Source organism: Podarcis bocagei, assembly GCF_964188305.1.
Source record: "Podarcis bocagei genome assembly, chromosome: 6".
NCBI lineage: Eukaryota > Metazoa > Chordata > Lepidosauria > Squamata > Lacertidae > Podarcis > Podarcis bocagei.
Window position 1 is genome coordinate 63,358,404 of NC_138130.1, and position 19,001 is coordinate 63,377,404.

At 38.6% G+C, this 19,001-nt stretch overlaps 1 protein-coding gene across 2 annotated transcripts in view; it reads right to left on the reverse strand.

The window, feature by feature from the left end:
- Positions 1 to 19,001, reverse strand: part of GBE1 (1,4-alpha-glucan branching enzyme 1) — a 148,862-nt gene that overhangs the window by 68,893 nt on the left and 60,968 nt on the right. For both annotated transcript variants that reach the window (XM_081199739.1, XM_081199738.1), the window contains exons 4-7: positions 12,168 to 12,290; positions 10,198 to 10,333; positions 6,936 to 7,026; positions 4,832 to 5,041 (exon numbers count right to left, since the gene is read on the reverse strand). In XM_081199739.1, the coding sequence (XP_081055865.1) occupies positions 4,832 to 5,041; positions 6,936 to 7,026; positions 10,198 to 10,333; positions 12,168 to 12,290 (560 nt within the window). The remainder of the gene's footprint in view (positions 1 to 4,831; positions 5,042 to 6,935; positions 7,027 to 10,197; positions 10,334 to 12,167; positions 12,291 to 19,001) is intronic.

Sequence of the window (19,001 nt, forward strand, 5' to 3'; positions counted from 1 at the left end):
TGCACCACATAGGTATATTTTTATACAAGTTTGCAATATGGAAATGCATAACACAGTAAGAACTATAAAATAAAAATTCACATTATGGACCTTCTTGGATAAAAGAAAAAGCCAATCTTTGTATGTGCATAGCACTGTAAATTATTAAACAACAAAACTAAACAAGCAGCAGGAAGTCTGCCTGGGATTATTTTCCCTCCAACAATCTCCTATGCAGATTTCCCTTCCTATACAGATCATCTGGGATTTAATTAAAAGAAAGAAGCACATTCTTCTAAAACAGTAGCCCAGAGATTTGAGAGTTATGTATACTTCACAACTGTTTTGAAATTTCAGAAGTTGCTTTAACTTATCAGAATTAAAATATAATATAGATGTTGGAAAACTCTTTTTTTCTTTTTCTAGATTTCTTATTCTCCATTCTTGTTTAGAAAACTACCACATATCTCAGCGAGGGAATAAATTAAAGTTAGTAAACAGTCCAATTTCCAGCTGCCTCATTTTATCAGCATGTTTTCTGTATGGTTTTGCACAGGATGCGTTTCATACTAAAGCTGCAGCAAAAAGTACCAATACTATACTGAAGGATAGTGCATTTCTAAATACAGTACTAGATCAGGGATGAGAAAATGTTTTCCTTCTAGATATTGCTGGATCACAACTCCCACAATCCCTGGCCATTGGCTATATGGCTGGGCCTTATGGGAGCTGGAACATGTGGAGGGGGATCACAAGATTCCCCATCCTACCTGTTAAAAAACAACAACATGGTTTCAAAAGCTTGTCAGTTTCTATATTAAATTCTCTCTCTCTCTCTCTCTCTCTCTCTCTGTGTGTGTGTGTGTGTGTGTAAAAACAAGCAAGATGCATTTACATCACTCATCTTTAAATCTTAGCCAGGAATGAGCAATGTGGACCCGATTCTGCTCTTGTATGTTTCTTTAGTTCCATGTATGTGTGTGATAGTGTTAATGAGAGAGAAAGGTGTGTGTTTGTGTTAGGACCAAAGCCTTGGTTTCCACTTTTCCATAGACATTTCCTGTTCATGAATGGAAATAGGAGAGTAAAAGAAGACAAAACCATTTTCAGGCATTAAGCCTACTCAATTAAAAACAATGAAGAAGGGGGGTGCAGTTGTGCCTGCTGCCCCCCCCCCCACTGGCTCTCCTTCTGACCTTTGGTGTGTCCAGCTGAGGGCACTTTGAATGCTTTCCACAATGCATTCCATATCATGAGGAAGATACCAAGTGTGTGCAGCTGTTGTTGCTTTCTTAAGTTATCTGCTCAGGATGGGTTTGAGATCTGTGTCATGGACTCACCAGTTCCTGGATCTAGCATCTGCTTCTGTGTTATCCATTTACAAAATGGGGTAAATAGTTTCTAAAAGGACGTTGGGCTAGATGGGGCTTTGGTCTGATTCAGCAAGTCTCTTCTTATGTTCATTCCCCAACCTGCCATTTTGTGACCGGTTCAGGCCTCTTAAAATGTTATAACAACTTATGGAAGCCCTACATCCATTATAATGATTCATAAAATTTTAAACAGGTGGAGAGAATCAGTGGAGAAGGACTTCTTTTTCCAACAAATGAGAGAGGAACAAAAATTGGAGTTGGTCGGAGAGAAAGCTGGTCTAGACATTCCATGCTGGACCAAAGATAATTATTCTTTTTTTATGAGTGACCATTTAATGTGTTTTGTAGCATACCAATAAAAATATAAGAAAAATTGCAATTATTTTCCATGTCCCTCACAAATATCTCAGAGCACAACTTAATTACCACACAATCTTGGTTGGGGTTTCCACTCCCCCCCCCTTCCCCTAGCTACATTTTAAAGATCTTGCACACAGCTGTGTTTGATTGTTGATAATAAAGGAAACTGGATCCTTCAAGGGAAATTATATGTTATTGAAACATCTTCTAACTAAAGGAGCATCTGTGGCTTAAAAGTCTCCTATTCTGTAATATCAATTTAAACTCAAAAGCAGGAAAAAGGTTTCATCTAGCAAGGCTGTTTATTAAAAATTAAAACTATGTTTTCTGTAGCATATCTGGTTTGTGAGCCGTATGTACAGGGCTAGGTTTGGGGGGGAAATTGAAGATGACTGAACATCACCACTGTCCATTCACAATTCCAAAAGCCGAACAAAAATGCACAACCAAAATTTTAATGTCAGCGGTGATGGTGACCAGTGCAGCTGAGGGTTGTAGGAGAGAAATAGCAGCACAGCCCATGGAGGACATTTTGCCTAGAGCCCCCTCAAACCAGGTTATGTTCTGAAGCCACATGACACCACCACCTGGTATGAAGCTCAGCAGGCCTGAGTCTGGTCAATGTCCAGATGGGTGACCACATCTTTGCCACCATAGGTTCCATGACACATGAAAGACAGGATATAATTATAATAAAATAATAGCAACATTAATAACTGTATCCATCATGTCCCACTGTACTATGCAAGCTCAATATGTAAAATTGTAGAGTGGTCAACGAGGATACGTTTAGAAGGCAGGAGAGTTTAATGTATACAGTCTATCGTTGTTTTGCACAGGGATTCCATTCCAGACCTCACATGCGTCGGCAGAGTGCGTGTAAGCCTGCCCTATCCCTTTTCCTGATGTCTTTATGACATTTTGGGACTACTTCTGGGTTTGGCACCTGTACTACCTTGAGGTATGTGGTGATAAGGGAGGAATTTAAAACAACAACAACAACAACAATACTGCACTACCATTAACAAAAAAAAAAAAACTTCTGTTATTTTCACACAGAAAATATGCTCACTGCTCTTACATATCCCCACAACAGAAATATGAAACTTGTCAAATGAATTGGTTTGCTGATGATGTCATTGTTTAACATACAGTAATCTCAAAATAACATAATTTAATTTGACAGTAATTAAATGCCCACTATACCCCCAGAGAAAACCCACCTGTGATCACTCTGAAAGGCCACAGGATGCCATTCCTGCTTCATGAATGCAGCTTTGAAAACATTAACTAATTGGCTGAAAATTCCCACTAAATTTGAATAATTTGAAATATGACCAGATAAAAAGGTTAATACTACATTTAACACACATGCGCAAACCTGTCCACATCCTCAAACTTATATATATGCAGGGAAGTGTGATATAATTTGTCATATTTTACTTCTTTCTACCAATTCTAGGCTGCTTACAGACAAAAGTCTGTTGGACATTTTACAAAAATAAAATAAAATATATAAATATGATACAATCCATAAATATACAAATAGCAGAAAAACAGAGAACCAACATAAAACATTATCTAACAATATAAAAGCAGACGAGCATAAAATTAAAAACCAGTAAAAAAAAAAAAAAAGCAAACAGAAAGCAATTTCTGCTGAGATCTGAATGCACTGACTAATACATATTTGTCATATTGGTATTAAAAGTCCTAGGATGATGAGGATGAGGATGATGCTCCAACAAGCACTGAAAAAAGCATAACCTAGGTAACCAGGGAAGTTTCTCTGGGAAGGCGATTCAACAATTGAGATAACACTATTGAGAAAGCCCTCTTCCTACTACACGCTTCCTGTCTATGGTGGGTGGAGACACCCTCAGAAAGGCCTCTGATGAAGATCTGAAGGACCGGGCAGGACAAGGAGGGAGTCCTTTAGAAAACAATGAAGCCCTAGATTCCTTGGAACCAGGTGAACACCAGCACTTGGAACTGGAAATGAACAGGGAGCCAGTGCAGTGGACAAAACTCTGGAATAATGTGGTCGTATCTGCCATTCCCCATTAATAATCTTGCTGTCCTATTTTGGACCTATCTCTCTGGAGCATTTTCAAAGCAGTCCCACATGTAGTACATTGCAGCAATCCAACCCGGAGCTTATTAGAGTGTGGATAACGGCCACAATGATCTCTCTCTCTCTCTCTCTCTCTCTCTCTCTCTAGGGTTTTAAGTATATATCAGCCAAAGCTGATAATTCTACTCCGAGGCACCAAGATCACAGTTACAATAATAGATCCAAGAGAAAGCTACATTCATTAGCTTTCATTATCAACACTACACCTGCATAAACTAACCTGGAGCAGGTATCTGTAAAGTGTTTTGCAATCCTGTCCCAGCAGGCTGAGGATTCTTCAAATTCCACTTGAGGGCCAAGTTGCATAAAGCTCCTCAGAAAAAGTTTATTTATATGGCACTGTGCACATGCAGTGGTAGTGCAAAAGTATAACTTCTTATCGCTATCATTACCATATAGTTATTTTCAAACTTCAGCCAGTGAAAATGCAGTGGCCAGACTGGTTTCTGAAATTCATTGTCATATTTTTATTTTGTTTTGTTCCATCTGCCACTGGCTTCCAGTTTATTTCAAAGCGTAATTCAAAGTGTTGGTTCTTACCAACAACATCCTAAATGGTTTGGAGATCTGAAGTACTCTGAAGCTGATGGGGTTTTCTTTACAATCAAGCAGTATATAAATTTTATGAAATAAATAAACAATAGCAAATAATCTCTCCATTTAACGTGTTGCTTTAAGTGCTTTCCATGATGATGCAAGCTCCAAAATCCTGGAAAATTACTGCTGTCTTCAGCCAACACATTCTATAAACATGATGAGTGAAGAGACTCTAAATTCAACTTGGCATACTGCATTCAAGAGGAAGAATAAACAAACAGGAATATTTTTTTTGGGGGGGGGATATTCTGAAGAATTATTTCAGGAAAAAGGAAATAATCCTATTTTTTCAAGAGCCATCTTAATGAAGTGAATAGCATACACAACTATTCTTAAATGCCATGTTTTATAATGGGTATCTCACGCAAGTTATTTACCGTATACTTACTTTGCGTAGTCAAAAAGTCGGCTATCCCACAATGCATGTGTTCCTCTAGGACCAGAGTGGAAAAATGCATCATCTGTGCCATCAAATTTGTTCAGGCCATCCTCAGAATTCTTTGATGCGTGGCTGTGTACAACATCCAGCAAGACAGTAATTCCCATTGAGTGGGCCACATCAATTAGTTCCTTCAAGTCATCTGGAGGTCCATAACGGCTAAAATGTTGAACATTGAACGTTATTGGTTTACTATGCCCTAGAGTCATATATACTTGCTTAGTGGTGGCACATATGCTTTGTGTGTATGAGGTTTTTTAACATTTCTTGTTCAAATGGTCCTAGGTAGCAAGGGTGAGATAAGCTCTTTCAAAGATGGTACCAATCAAAGGAGGCAATCCCAGTGCTTGGAAGACCAACAGCTTGACTCAGTAGAAGGAGGTAGCTTTTTTACTCCCTGCACATGTTGGCACACTGCAAACGCTCGAGACTTAGAACAGAAAAAAGAGGGCAAATCACTTTCCCTTGTTCAGGCTTAAAGAAATGAAAGCCAATTTGTCTTGACATGGGTGCTGTGAGCATGTATAAGATAACGACTGTAAAGCACTTCAACACAGTGAAGTACCTTATAAATGGAAAGACTGAAGTTTTAATTCGCATCACTTCTCAGGCATTTCAGGAGGAAATTATGGGAGGTATTCAACTTTGTAGTCTTCTGATCTAGAGGACTGGTTTATTCTGCCCACGTGAAATATTCTGTCCAGCTCTAGGCACCACAATTTAAGGAGGAGATTGACAAGCTGTAATGTGTGCAGAGGAGGGCAACCAAGATGATCGAGGGTCTAGAAAGCAAGCCTTAAGAGGAACAGTTGAGGGAGTTGGGTATGTTTCTCCTAGAAAAGACAAGACTGAGAGGAGATATGATGGCCATCTTCAAATATCTATCCGGCTGTCATGCGAAGGATGGAGCAAGCTTGTTTTCTCCTGTAGACATGCAGCTGGGAAGGGAGCAGGGGAAGAAGACATTGCATCTCCATTCCCCCATCCCAACTGAAAACAGAGTAAGGATCAACTCTGTAGAATGCTCTTTCACATGGGGCTTCTTTGCAGGGAAGCCGCTTGTGAAAGTGTATCCAGCACCCTAAATGATGCCTGCACACAACAGTTGTTGCACCGAGGCATTGATTCTGCAGCATGTTGCTTCAAGGACAGGACAGCAGGCAGGAAGGAGATTCAGGGAGAACCAAGCTCGTACCACCTCCTGGGAAAATATAGCTCTAGGCCACCCACAACAATCCATAGCTGCCCAAACTCAACTGTGACAATGTCCAAATCCCTCTGAAAGGCCCAATATTTGGCTTGGGGCTTGGCTGTATCTGGTACAGAATCCTAGTGTCTATACACACCTCTTTCCTCTTCTTGGACAAGCAAAAGGCATTGTTTGTTTGTTTGATTAATTTCTTACCCACCTGGAAGGTCTCAAGGCAGGTTACAACAATTCAAAATGTCTATCTCAGGTGTCAATGGCCAAGGCGTTATCAGTGTTAACAAAGTTAAAGGACAGATTATAGCCAGAAAAAATCCACACAGCATACCAAGCTGAGAGAGTTGAAATGTATTTTTATGTTCTCTAACCTACATAATTTATGTCATATATGTGTAGTACTTATTTGGTCTGAAATTGTATCACAATTTAAAACCAAATAAAAACTACACATATACAGCAACAACCATATATTTATTATTTGTGTTATATGATGAAGGGTGAGTAATAAAGATAATAAATTATTATAATGATACATCATCATGGGAGCTGCTTTTCCATGGTTTAAAAGCCTTTTAATCAGTTGGACCTTACTGAAAAAAAATGATTCAAAGGAAACTTTCAAGCAATAAAGTAGCCAGATCTATAAAGCCGATTGCTGTATCAAGCAGATTCAAAATATGTGTAATGAGATTATACCAACTCAGGATGTAGGTATTTCACAGCTGAGTGCAGCTACTGAACAACTGAATGCAAAACAATTTCCTACATTTGTGAAGCTAGCGAAAACACCCAAAAATGTTGGAAAACAAAAATAAACTCATGAGACATAAAAACACTTTAGCATACCTGGACGCTGCAAAAAAGCTTGTAATCTGATAACCAAAACTAGCGTAGTAAGCATGTTCCATCACAGCCATCAACTGAATGCAATTATATCCTGTTTTTCCAAAAAGAAGAAGGAAGAAACAAAATTTCAATCATGGTTGTTGTCATTTGTACAAAGTGTTTGGCCTACAAGATATTCATTTTAGCTAAAAGACACATTGCATTTAGCCAGAAAAAGATAATTTAGACAATATGTTATGAGCAAGCCTACCAAAATAAAGCCTACAGGAGACATGACTTCTCAGCCATACTGGGAAGGTTGATTTCTCAAGCGCTGAAAGATTAGCCTTTTAAGTACATAATATGCAAATATAATCATAATTTGACTTTAGAATATTAACTATGCCAATCTGCATGTCCTGAACTTCAACTGCACTTTTGATATTTACACTGTTGATCATAAAAAGAAAAAGAGTAACTGACTATGCACATACAAAACCTTGTGCTTTCCTTAATGTTTCAAACATGCACCATTTCTATCTAATCATTAACATATTTTTCTCCAAATTCATTTCCCTCAAGGAATCTCTCTAAAAGAACAAACATTAAAGCAATGGAATTTTGCTTTGAAGCTTACTGAAGGAGCTGAGGACCAAAGGAAAAGAAAAACCTTTCTTTTTGTCCCTTATCCAACCCAAAATGTTTTTCTGTGATATTAAGTGAAGGAAATCTGAAGGGAAAAGTACAGTTTAATGATGAAACCGCTAGCACTTAAAACAAATCTTTTACTAAGCTAACTTTTATGTCAGCAAATAAATGCCCCTTCAGCCACCAAGCAAGGATTATAGGCAAAGGATAACCTTCAGATCTGTTTGAAACTCTGTGGAAGCCAGAGTTTCTCTTGTTTCTTAGTTTTCACTAAAATCTTTGACATGTCACTTAACCTGCTCCTCAAAATTTTCATAACGTTTACTTAATTACTTATTTTTTCTTTTGCCCTCAAATCAGATGTGAGAGATGGGTAGTGTCAGCTTAGTCAACTTAGGTTGCAACCCTCAACACCTGAGCTACAGAGAAAGTCACACTGAAGAATGTGGAGCTTTCTTCAAGAGAAAAAACAGCTAACAACCCTTCTAAATCAAACTAAAGTTCATCCAGACCAGCAAACACCAGACACCAGATGTTTATGAAAAGCCTAAAAGCAGGGCATGAGGACAACAGCTCTCATAAATTTATCCCTTTGAAAGCTGGTTGAGATGGTGACCATTATTACATCTTGTGGGAACAAATTTCTAGTTTGACCACACACTTCCTTCATTGTCTGTCCTGAATCTCACACAGTTCAGCTTCATTGGATGACTCCAGGTTCTGGTACTATGAGTGAGATCTAAAAGCTTATTTACTTTCTCCCATGCCGTGAATAAATTTATAGACTATTTATGCACAACTTCTGCATACTGGATTGATGTCATATGGTACACACCGTGAGTGTGGTTCAACTAAGTTGTTGCATGTGTGGGACAAGGCCCACTCTTTACCCATGGTACATACCCCATTTTGCTCTACATTGACTAGAAAAGGGGTCTTCTACCCCATGACTTCAAGACCCCTTTCCTAGTCAATCTCTGATTGCTCAGGTCCTACTAGTATAAATGCAAAGTTTGGATTTTTGTCTAAATGTGCATCACTTGACACATAATTATGCTGAGCCATGCAGATATTGGTAGGAATCATAAGACCACAATGTGACACCAACTTTGCACCAGTTGCACTGATTTTTGGTCGATTTCTGGGTCAAATTCAAAGTGCTAGTGTGAACCTTTAAAGCCCTTAATGTTTAGGTGTGATGTTACCTAAACAAGCATCTGGATAGAGAGGTACATTCTGTCTTGCTGAGGTTGCACTATCTGTGGCTAGGAGAGTGTTTCCCAGCAGAGGTTGATATGCCAAATATGACCCTAACTAGAGATACTGAACTTTGTCTAGGTCACCTTCAGGATAGTCTAATGCAATCTGTTCTATGTGGGTCTCCCTTTGAAGATGGTCCCAAAACTCTAATTAGGGCAGAATGCTGCTTCTCAGTTGCTGGTGGGAACAAGATCAGGACATGTAATGCCAATTTGTACCAGTGGTACCAGATGCTGGTTTTGAACTTTAAAGCCTTAGCAGTCTGGAACCACAATTCCTGAAGAACCACATACACCAATATGAGTCTGGCTGCATATTTAGGTCTGCAGCAGAAGCTCTGCATATTTGGCTGGCTATATGGGAGATTCAGCTGGTGAGTACAAGAAACAAGGCCTTTAAAATCTCTCTTCTTTGGAACACTTTATCCTAAAGGTTATTGTCTCAGAATTGGCCGTTTGAGTAGCAACTATTTTGTTGGTAATTTATACTGATGTCTGTAAACTCTTTTAGCTGGCCTAGGTATTGTTAACATTGTTGCTATGCATTGTTTTATGATGTTCTGAATTGCCCTGGGTGGGCTATGCTCAGAAGGACTGTATACTAATTATTTTGGCATACATATTTTGACATTTCAATCAACAGTGAAAAATCAATTTTCAATATCATTTCCCCTTTATTTTTGCTGGGGCACAGATGTGTTTCTATTTCCTAATATTGAGTATTCACTTGTAAAATTGGGTTTATATTAGTATTTAAAAATGCTTTAAAAACTGCCTCTAAAAGAATTATTTTAAAACTTTCTTCACTTCAGTAGTTCTGAATACAGAGTTACGCAAACCTTTTCTGTTCTGTATTACTTAGTTTATTCATGACTATTTTCATTTTATTGTTTTCTTGGCAACTAACCCATGCATCCAGCTATAAAATAGTTTTAGAAAATAGTTTTAGAAATGCATGTTTAAAATGTCATTTTTTTAATCTAGCTTTTAAGAAAATGCTTGCTCCTTTACAGATGTACTAAAGAAAAATTAGCTACTTTGCTTGCAACAATGCAGTGACGCAGAGATGCAGGATGATACATGCAATTAGATTAATAATTTGAAATACGAGTTTTATTTCTGGTTGTTGTACTCCACAAATAAATGATCTAAACACTATAAAAAGCACTCATCCACATGAGGATTTCAGTCCCTTTTAAAAAAATATAAAACCTTTAGTTCAGTACAAAAGAATGTTCAGCACACTAAAATACATTGCTATGATGCATTAAATATCAATACGGAGACAATCCACAGACTCTCGAAATGAGCTTTTCTAATAAAAGCACAGGGCTCATTAAAAATTTATCTCAGAAGAAGCCTCAGATATTACTTACCAAGATCCTTGACTTTCGGAAGTACATTGTGTGTGAAGTTTTTATATGAAGCTATTTTCCCTTCAGGGGAAGCAATTCCCACATGAGATTCATAGATCCTTAAGCTTTTAGGCTTCTTAGGAACAGGATGTCTCCGCTGCACAATGGAAAAATGATTTGGGAATAAAAATGTGAGAAGCTGTCAGTTATATTAGACAAGAACTGGTAATCTGAACCAGCACATTCACTTTAAGATAAATGCAGCTGTTATATAACAAATCACATAAATTCGTAGGGTGGGGGGAAAGGCAACTTCAGTCTCAAGACTGGTATCATCCGCACAATTTCCCTTCACAAAACTTTCTCTTTGGTCATGATAGTCCCTTGCCACCAACCGAATACCAAAATGGCCAGGATTAAGTGAGCTGCTTGGGTTCAGCCTTGAAAAAGCCTTTCCCAGAAAAAAAAAAAGATCACCAATTGGAAGGAATGTTTCGTTTCGATTCACCTCTTGTGAATTAAACCACCAGGTTTGTTTGTTTTTCCCAAACCTCTCCTGCCAGAAAACCTTTTCCTTGTTGATTTGAGTGCCAAGTACCCTCTCTGTGTTGCACAGCATTATGTGGTGTGATTTAAAGTAGAACCTCAGTTGACACAGGGCACTGCGGACTGACCTTTAAGAAATAAACAGTCCTAGGTGGGCACACTCCACTGCCCATCTCAGGTGCTATCTCAGATGGGCACACTCCACTGCCCATCTCAGGTGCTATAAATGGCGGGTGAAGGATGGCCGTGGAACTATTGGCTGTTAGAACTTTGGTCACCAGGGAGACCCTGATCAGCTTCCAGGGAAATCTAAGGTTCCCAGCAGCTTGTTGGAAAACAGGTGCATGTTTTAAACTTATTTTTTAACTATTGTTGGCAGGCACATTATCTGCTCAAAGTGTTGTACTACCTCCCTGACTGCTATCCCCACCCCCACAAAAAAAATCTCATCTGTGCTTCCTATCATTAAATCCAAAGGTTATTTTACTGAGCTTATTAGAAGGAATACTGCAGAAGGAACATCATGAATTAATAACCAATCTTTTGACTGCTGCAAAAATTGTAATTGCAAGGGACTGGCATAACTCTGTAAGGCCTGCCATACCAGAGTGAGTTACAATATTGTGGAGTGTTGCCAAGATTTTCAAAAATCACAAAGTTTGTAGGACTACAACTTTTTATGCAGCTAACAACTTTTTATGTACTTTTGGAAGAGTAAACACAAATAGGTTTGGATATTTATTTTTCAATTCTGTATGTAAATTTCTACTTTGCAAACAAAGCTTTTTCTTTGTTTATCTGTATCACTGGAACTGATACTTGATATATCTTATGCATACCAAATTAAAAATTGAATGCAATTTCCCTGAAAACCTACATACTTCAGAACACCACAAGTCCTTCAATCTCACAATAAGATATTCAATTGCGCTGAGTTTGTTAAATAACTTCTGTAATCATGTTGGGCAGGGGGCGAGGGGATGCCTCAGTGTAGAAATAAAAAAGTAAAACAACCACTATGAAATCATTTTTTTTTCCAGCTTGTAAAATAGCATCAGATTCCAAATATAGTGGAAAGCACCATTTTTTATGTAATTTCAACCAAAGTATTACAGCTAACATTAGTCTATTTTCCAGCAGACCTTCCACCAGCTTACCTATTTATACAAATGTACAGGCACAAAAAGTGTACCAAATTCATCTGCAGATATGTGTATGTGGTTTGAATCACTTTCCTAACTATTAAAAGGAAAATGAACACATACTCCCTTCTAATAAGTTTATCTTCTGTGTAAAACGTTATCTAAGGCTTTGCAATTATTACGAGTAAATTTGGTATAAAATGGCCCATTTTTAGATGATCAGAAAAAGTAAATTTAGAGGAAACATACCACTCACCAATACCCAGCCCATCCTATATTCCTAACATATTTAAAATAGCTTACTCTGTATGGGGTTGGTGGCTCCCAATTTACCCAGTCATAGTTCACATTGGCACCCTGAGTTACATATCTTGCCCAGGGTGAAATACGGTAGAGGACTTCTCCACTTCTGCTTTTGATAACCACCTAGAAAATTAAATATAAAAAGAAATAGACAAGGTTAAACTAAGGCCAGAATTATACATTCTAGGTAAGGGGAGGGGGCTGCTACAAAGTAGTAGCTTCACATTTTCTTCGCTTCCTCTGTTTCTCTGTAACATTTTTCAATTCAAAACATGACTGAAAAATATCATGAAGAGGCAGCCCCACAGAGGGTCCACACAAAAAAAGAACTTTAATACAAAACTGGTTATGGAGGGGAAAATCAAGCAGCAAGCTGCTGCATATAATACAAATTTGAAAATAAAAACACATGGATGTATCTAGTCATGTCCATTAATTTCAATGGGTCTACTCAGAATGACTAACACTGAATACAACCCACTGTGTCTGAGAGCAGACTGAGGTAACGCCTGGTACGGAGAGCCAGGAGGGTCAATATACTACAATGCCATCATCACATTGCAAGCTTCCATCCCTCAAAGTTGCAGACAATTCAAAGTGGGCTAGAAAAACACGCAACACAGTGTCCTTTAGGTATTTTACACTACTAAATGTTTCTGGGAGAGGTAACTTGAGGCTGATAGCAGCAGCCACATCTAATTCCACTGTACAATTATTATTTTTTACAACGTTTTCATTTGCAAGATATCTAAACTTACTGAACCCAATTTACAGTATTGTAACAAATCACAAAAAACCCAAATCAAAACAGGAATTCCTGGAGAAAAAAACCTGACATTTAGCCAAAAGCACGTTGGGACTGTATTTAAAAGAAAGCTTGAGGTTCCAAAGCACACATTCATTCATTCATTCGTTTTAAAGCAAATTTTATATACTGCTTAATAATAAATAAATAAACCTCTAATCAGTTTACATAAAATAGTATAAAATATTAAATAAAAATAGTGGCAGGTATTAAAAAACAGTAGACACACACACAAAAATAGAGATTAAAATCAGGATCTTGAAAACAAATATATAGAATAAAATTTAGGTTTGCCTAAAGGGAGGTTAGCAGGTGTTGGTTTGCACAGGGATCGTCTCAGTGCCAGAGTACATGTTGCCATGGGTAAGCTACCAAAACCTGTCTTAGCAAGTGGATCCCTATCCCTACCTGTAACATATTATAAGTCTCACAACTCTACCATGGTTGCCTGGAGCATGCATTGAGAGTGAGTGACAAGACTCTGAGTGCAATGATTGGTAGGCTCACATTATGGTAGTGCAGTTCTCGCTCATCTCTTCGTTATCAATGCCCAATGTCACCAGAGAACGGAGACTCACACAGTGGGACATCTACATCTTTGGTACCCTTTCTCCAGAATGTAACCAGTGCCTAACTTTCGGTGTTTCCACTCCAGATACCAGGCAATAACTTTCTATTTGTTTACGCAACTGGAATAAAGCCTACCATCAGACAAACAGAATATTAATTTCTCTCTCTCTCTCTTTTAAGTATATGCAGTACTTTTCATCAACTGTGTTTTTAGTGAGTATACCAACTATCTCTACTGGGTCAACTTGAGAACTTTACAAAAATATAGAAAGAAGGCGGAAAGAATGGCCAAGATACAATTTTTAAAGCAGGTATGGTATGGAGGCAGGCAGAGAGGCAAACTGGTTGTAATTATCTATGCAGTGTTCTGACTGAGGAACCAGGTCAAATCAATTGTGCAAAAGACTATTGGCTCTTCTGATTTTGTGTGTGCAGTTTTATTCGTATCATGCTAAAAAAACAACCTATGAGCAACCATTTGTGCCATACCTGTGTCTGCTCCATAGGCAAGCAAATAACAGGGCCATAGTAGGTCATCTACATTAATTATGCCAGACTACACTAAAATACCAGGTGAAAATTATCCCTAGGAGCCTAACATCCATGATTACCTATTATACCACCAAATACAGAATTTCAGGGAAAGGGCGTATGATTCACACATTTAAATAGGATGAGGAACAGCTGGACTCCATCGCACCTTTTTTCCTACAGAAAAAGGCAGTTTTTATTAGAACTTTTGGTTCACTTTATATTCTGTAATAGGAAACAACATACCATGGGAGGCACATTCATTAGGTCAAAAGCCAGAGAAAAGAACTAGGCTAAAGCAGCATGTTCTATTCATTTCCCACCAAGACCAATGGTTGATGGTGTTGGGGATTTTTTTAAGCCTTCATTCTGCAAAAACTAGTGCAAGTGCTGACAATTGTATCCCAGTCCTATATTGCTATAGAGGAAATACGTATCAGACTTTCCCATAAAATGGAAATTCTGTTTGAAGCAGCTGTAATGAGCAGCTCCTCAAAACTGTTCATTTGGGGAGGAGGGATCACTAAGGTAACACAGCAGAATTGAATGCTGAATGTCATTAAGATTTGGAACAAGTTGAAATTATTTTCTCTTTTTTGCAATCTAGAAACAGGTCTTTCTGAAATCTAGTTTAGGGGAGAGTTTAATGTGCTTAAATCCAGATACTGGGCCCTCGGGTTTCTCAGCTTAAAACTCCTGCTAAATGTTTAGGTTGAAATGTATTACGGAAAGAACCCCTGTTTTTCTCCATCCCCCATACGTCAGGTTTTAGAGTTTAAGTAGCACACAAGAGAACCAGTCCTTAATTAAATGATGAAGCCTGTACAGTGAATAATAAAAGGGCTTACTAGTGTGATCCTATACTAGTGCATTTCGAAGTTTTACAGACATACTCGTAAGATAAAAATAAAAAGTCTAGCTTTCAGCAAAGCCTAAAATGAATAACTGGCTGTTGTAAAAATGTAACACACACACACTCTCTCTCTATATATATGTGCATGTCTGTACATGAACCTTCCTACTGGTAAGGAAATCCATATCATAACCCAGATGGCTTGCTAGTGTTGCCAAGCATTGAGACAACTGACTCAGAAAATTCTCTCCATTTCCAGAGGGTCAGTCCACGTTAGTCTGTTGACAGCAAACACAAGATATAAATTCTTTTCTTTCTCTGCCTCCCCCTTCCACACACGCTTTGCAGCCTGTTTTGAATATTCTGAACAGCCTGTATGACATTTGAATTCTACATCTGTATCACTGTCCTTCCCAGAACAGGAACTAAAAATAATGTACACATTCTTATTTCCTGAAAGATAGAGTCCCAAACCACTAGGCTACGTCAACCGAGTCCGTTATCCTTCCCTTTCTTCCAGCAAATGCAATTTATAACAGCATTTAAATCATGTTTGCTGGTAGTGTTGCGGCCTCAGATTCAATCTGCTGGGGATGAATCTCTTCAAACTAAAAAAACAAAACAACACCCCCCTCAGTCCGTATGGTTACCAACATACAATATTTGTAGAAGTCATAGAACAGAGAGAGAAAGAGAGAGATCCCAAAGTCTGAAACTATTTCAAGAAAAAGAAGCAGCAAGTGAATAATAAAATGGAAATGATTATTCAGGGAACAAGGTTTTATGTTGAGGAAGCACATTTTGTCATTTGGAGGTAATTTGAAAAGGGCAACGTCTTTCTTCAACTGTAAGTGAGAAGGAGTAAGACTAGGTGGCCAGAGGCATTCTAAAAACTTCTGCAATGTGCAATGCAGCTTACTATTCCCAGGCTTAATATCACCTGCAATGTAACTCCTGGATAAAGGCATATGAATGGCTAAACTATATTCCATATGCTCAGAATCATTAGAGCACACATTTCAGTGCAACGTACTTTCCATGCCATGTGTCAATCACTTTCATGCAGCAAAGCCAAGGGGTGAATAGCTTGCAGAACATTCTGAGGACATCATCTTTGCGAAGACATTGTAAGGAAACCTCTCTAGTTTACTTATTTTTATCAGAAATAACCAACTGGTCATCGGCAGACTCATATGCTCTTCACACTGTATCTCCTATATATTTTGCAAAGTTGTGTTTCCCCCCCTGTTTATGCTCTCTCAAGATATCATAACCAAATGTTGGTATTTCCTGAAACAAAGGAGCAGTTTTCAACCGATGCAATTGGATAGCATTTTGCGAGTCAATAAAGCAGGCAGAACCTTTCAAACTACAATGACTTTAAACACTGATTTCAAAGCTGCACTGTCTTTTGGGTTGCCTAGAATTCCCCGACAACACTGGGTATGAACCTTCTAGTTAAAAATAATTAGATTAATTGTGTGATCTTTTTATAACATCATTCGGTGACCTTCCAGGTGTTGCAGGACTATTAACTGCCACCAGCTCCCACCAGCAAGGGCAATAGTCATGAGTGATCACAGTTGCAGTCCAACAACAGTGTGGTGTAGTGGTTAGGGTGTTTGAACTAGGACATGGGAGACCAAGGTTCAAAACCCCACTCAGCCATGAACCTCACTGGCTTAGCTTGGGCCAATCACTCACTCTCAGCCTAACCTACCTCACAGGGTTGTGGGGAGGATTATATGTGGAGCAAGAGAACCATGTACACCACCTTGAGTTCCGAGGAGGAGGAGGAAGAGGAGGAGGAGGGATATAAATGCAATAAATAAATGAACACCTAGGGGGACACATGCCCCTTATCAATTCCTTAAACATACAAAAGATTTAACAGAAACTAGAATTTACTCATTTAATCTTTTCCCCCATCTATGCTTTCATTTGAAGTCTATGCTTTCCATTTCCCACCTTTCCTGGTAACTTCAACACGATTCAACAAGATACGCAAAGATATAGCAGATGTCCTAGCAAAAACAAAAACCCAGAAAGGGCATAAAAGATGCTAGTATTTGCTAATACTGAGAGGTATTAGCTCTGTACAAAGGGCAGGTTTTTATTACTGGCCAAGGCAAAATGCTAACCTCTCTACTGAAGAAAGTCCCTACAGTCTATCTCTAAGACTGTTACTTCCAAGCAACAGTCTTAGAGGGAGAACTGAAAGATGCAGAACAGAAGGGGGGGAGGGGAACGGCATGAAATTTCCAGAGCTAGATCTTCCAATTCAAATCCAGTTCTGATATATAACACTCTTCCTGCATGTCTATAACAATGGCTCATTACAGGCTGTCACAGCAGTCCCAGGTGTCACTAAGAATTTATATTTAAGAGACAATATTAAACGTTTCACCTTGCCTGAAGGTTTTAAGTTGAAGATAAAACAAGAGTTACCAACTCAACCTTCACTCCTCCAAAAGAAAAGTCACTGAACACACAATTTTGTAGATTCAAAACATTTACGCCTTTGCACTTGGCACTGATTCAACAACTTTTTCAAGTAAGCATTATAATCTAACTGGTGCATACAGAGATCATGCTCATAATCTATTTGATAAACACAGAGCATTTGTTTTAAGTTCAAATGTCTGAAATGAATTTTAAAAAGTAGTTGAAGAGGTAAATAAAGGAAGAGTTAATTATAAATGAGGTAATCAGAATAAGGTTGCTTTTATAAGTGTTAATTAGCTAAATCATTTTGTACAAACAGAAGCTTTGCTGAACAAAACAAAACAAAGAAAAAATTACGGTCCCCATATAAAAGAGTGGCTGCCCTGAGAAAAGAGCTCATTGGATAGATAGACTCAGTTCTGGAATCTATGAAAACTAAGAACAAACAGGAAGACAAGTTCAAATATATTCTATATCTATCTGCTATTTCATTCCCTCATCACCACCTTCGCAAACTGGTCATCTAATCAGGAGTAGAAATACCACAATGCAAGGACCTCTAGCTCCTAACTCAGAAGGATGCCATGGGCAATAGTATCAAAATCTGCCAAGAAAATCATCAAGAGTGTCACACTTCCACTTGGGCTGGTCATCCCACAGAAAGTCATTTTTGCTCCATTCAAGGTCATCCGAGATTACATGCAGCTAGAAAGCAAGCAACCATCAATTCAAACACTGTGCACAGGAACTGACGTATAGGTTCTTTTCAGAAGTGGTCTAACCATAGTCCCACCCCCTCTTGCAAATAAGCTCCTAAACATAGAATTCCAAGCACAGTGGGATCTTAGAGTTGTATGATGGCATTATATTTGCAGTTTTGTTTTCAAGCCTAATGACGCCCAGCATGGAATTCACTTTTTCCAATCCCCTCATTTTTGGAACTGTTCTTCTTTTAAAGTCAAATGCTACCAAGTTGGATTTTCTTGGCAATAAGAGGAGGAGGAGGAGGAGGAGGAGGAGGAGGAGGAGGAGGAGAAGAAGAAGAAGAAGAAGAAGAAGAAGAAGAAGAAGAAGAAGAAGAAGAAGAAGAAGAATTTACTATTTCCAATCGGTTCAACAGCACTTATCTTTTATCAGGTCCCTGGCACTATTTAAGATTAAGCCCAGGGTCACCGCCCCACTGGTGAGTTCCATGACCAACTTATCTAGGACACATTGGTAGCCTGCCAGCTCATGATGGTTAAGCACAGAGGTGCCCCACCTTAAAGTGGACCCATGCCTGGTTGAGGCAAGAGATAGAGCCTTTTTAGTGGACATGCCAATATTATAATAACACCTTGTCCCAAGGTGGCCCCCTTTGATTAGTGAATGGGTTTCTTTGTCTGTTTTTAGCCTGCCAGGTAAGGATTGTGTTATCTGCTGAGCCTGTCTTTGTTGTGTTTTGTTTGTGATCATGCTGTTTTACCATGATGCTGTGATTTTAACCACTGTAAGCCACCTTCCGGAGTGTGTGTCGGCAGAGGGAGGGTCTCTACTGCTCTGGATTAATTGATGTGGTTCACAAGTTGGTGCGTATTCAGTACAGTATTTTGTTGTTGGCTGAGGGGCATTGTTCCCAAACTGAAAAAAA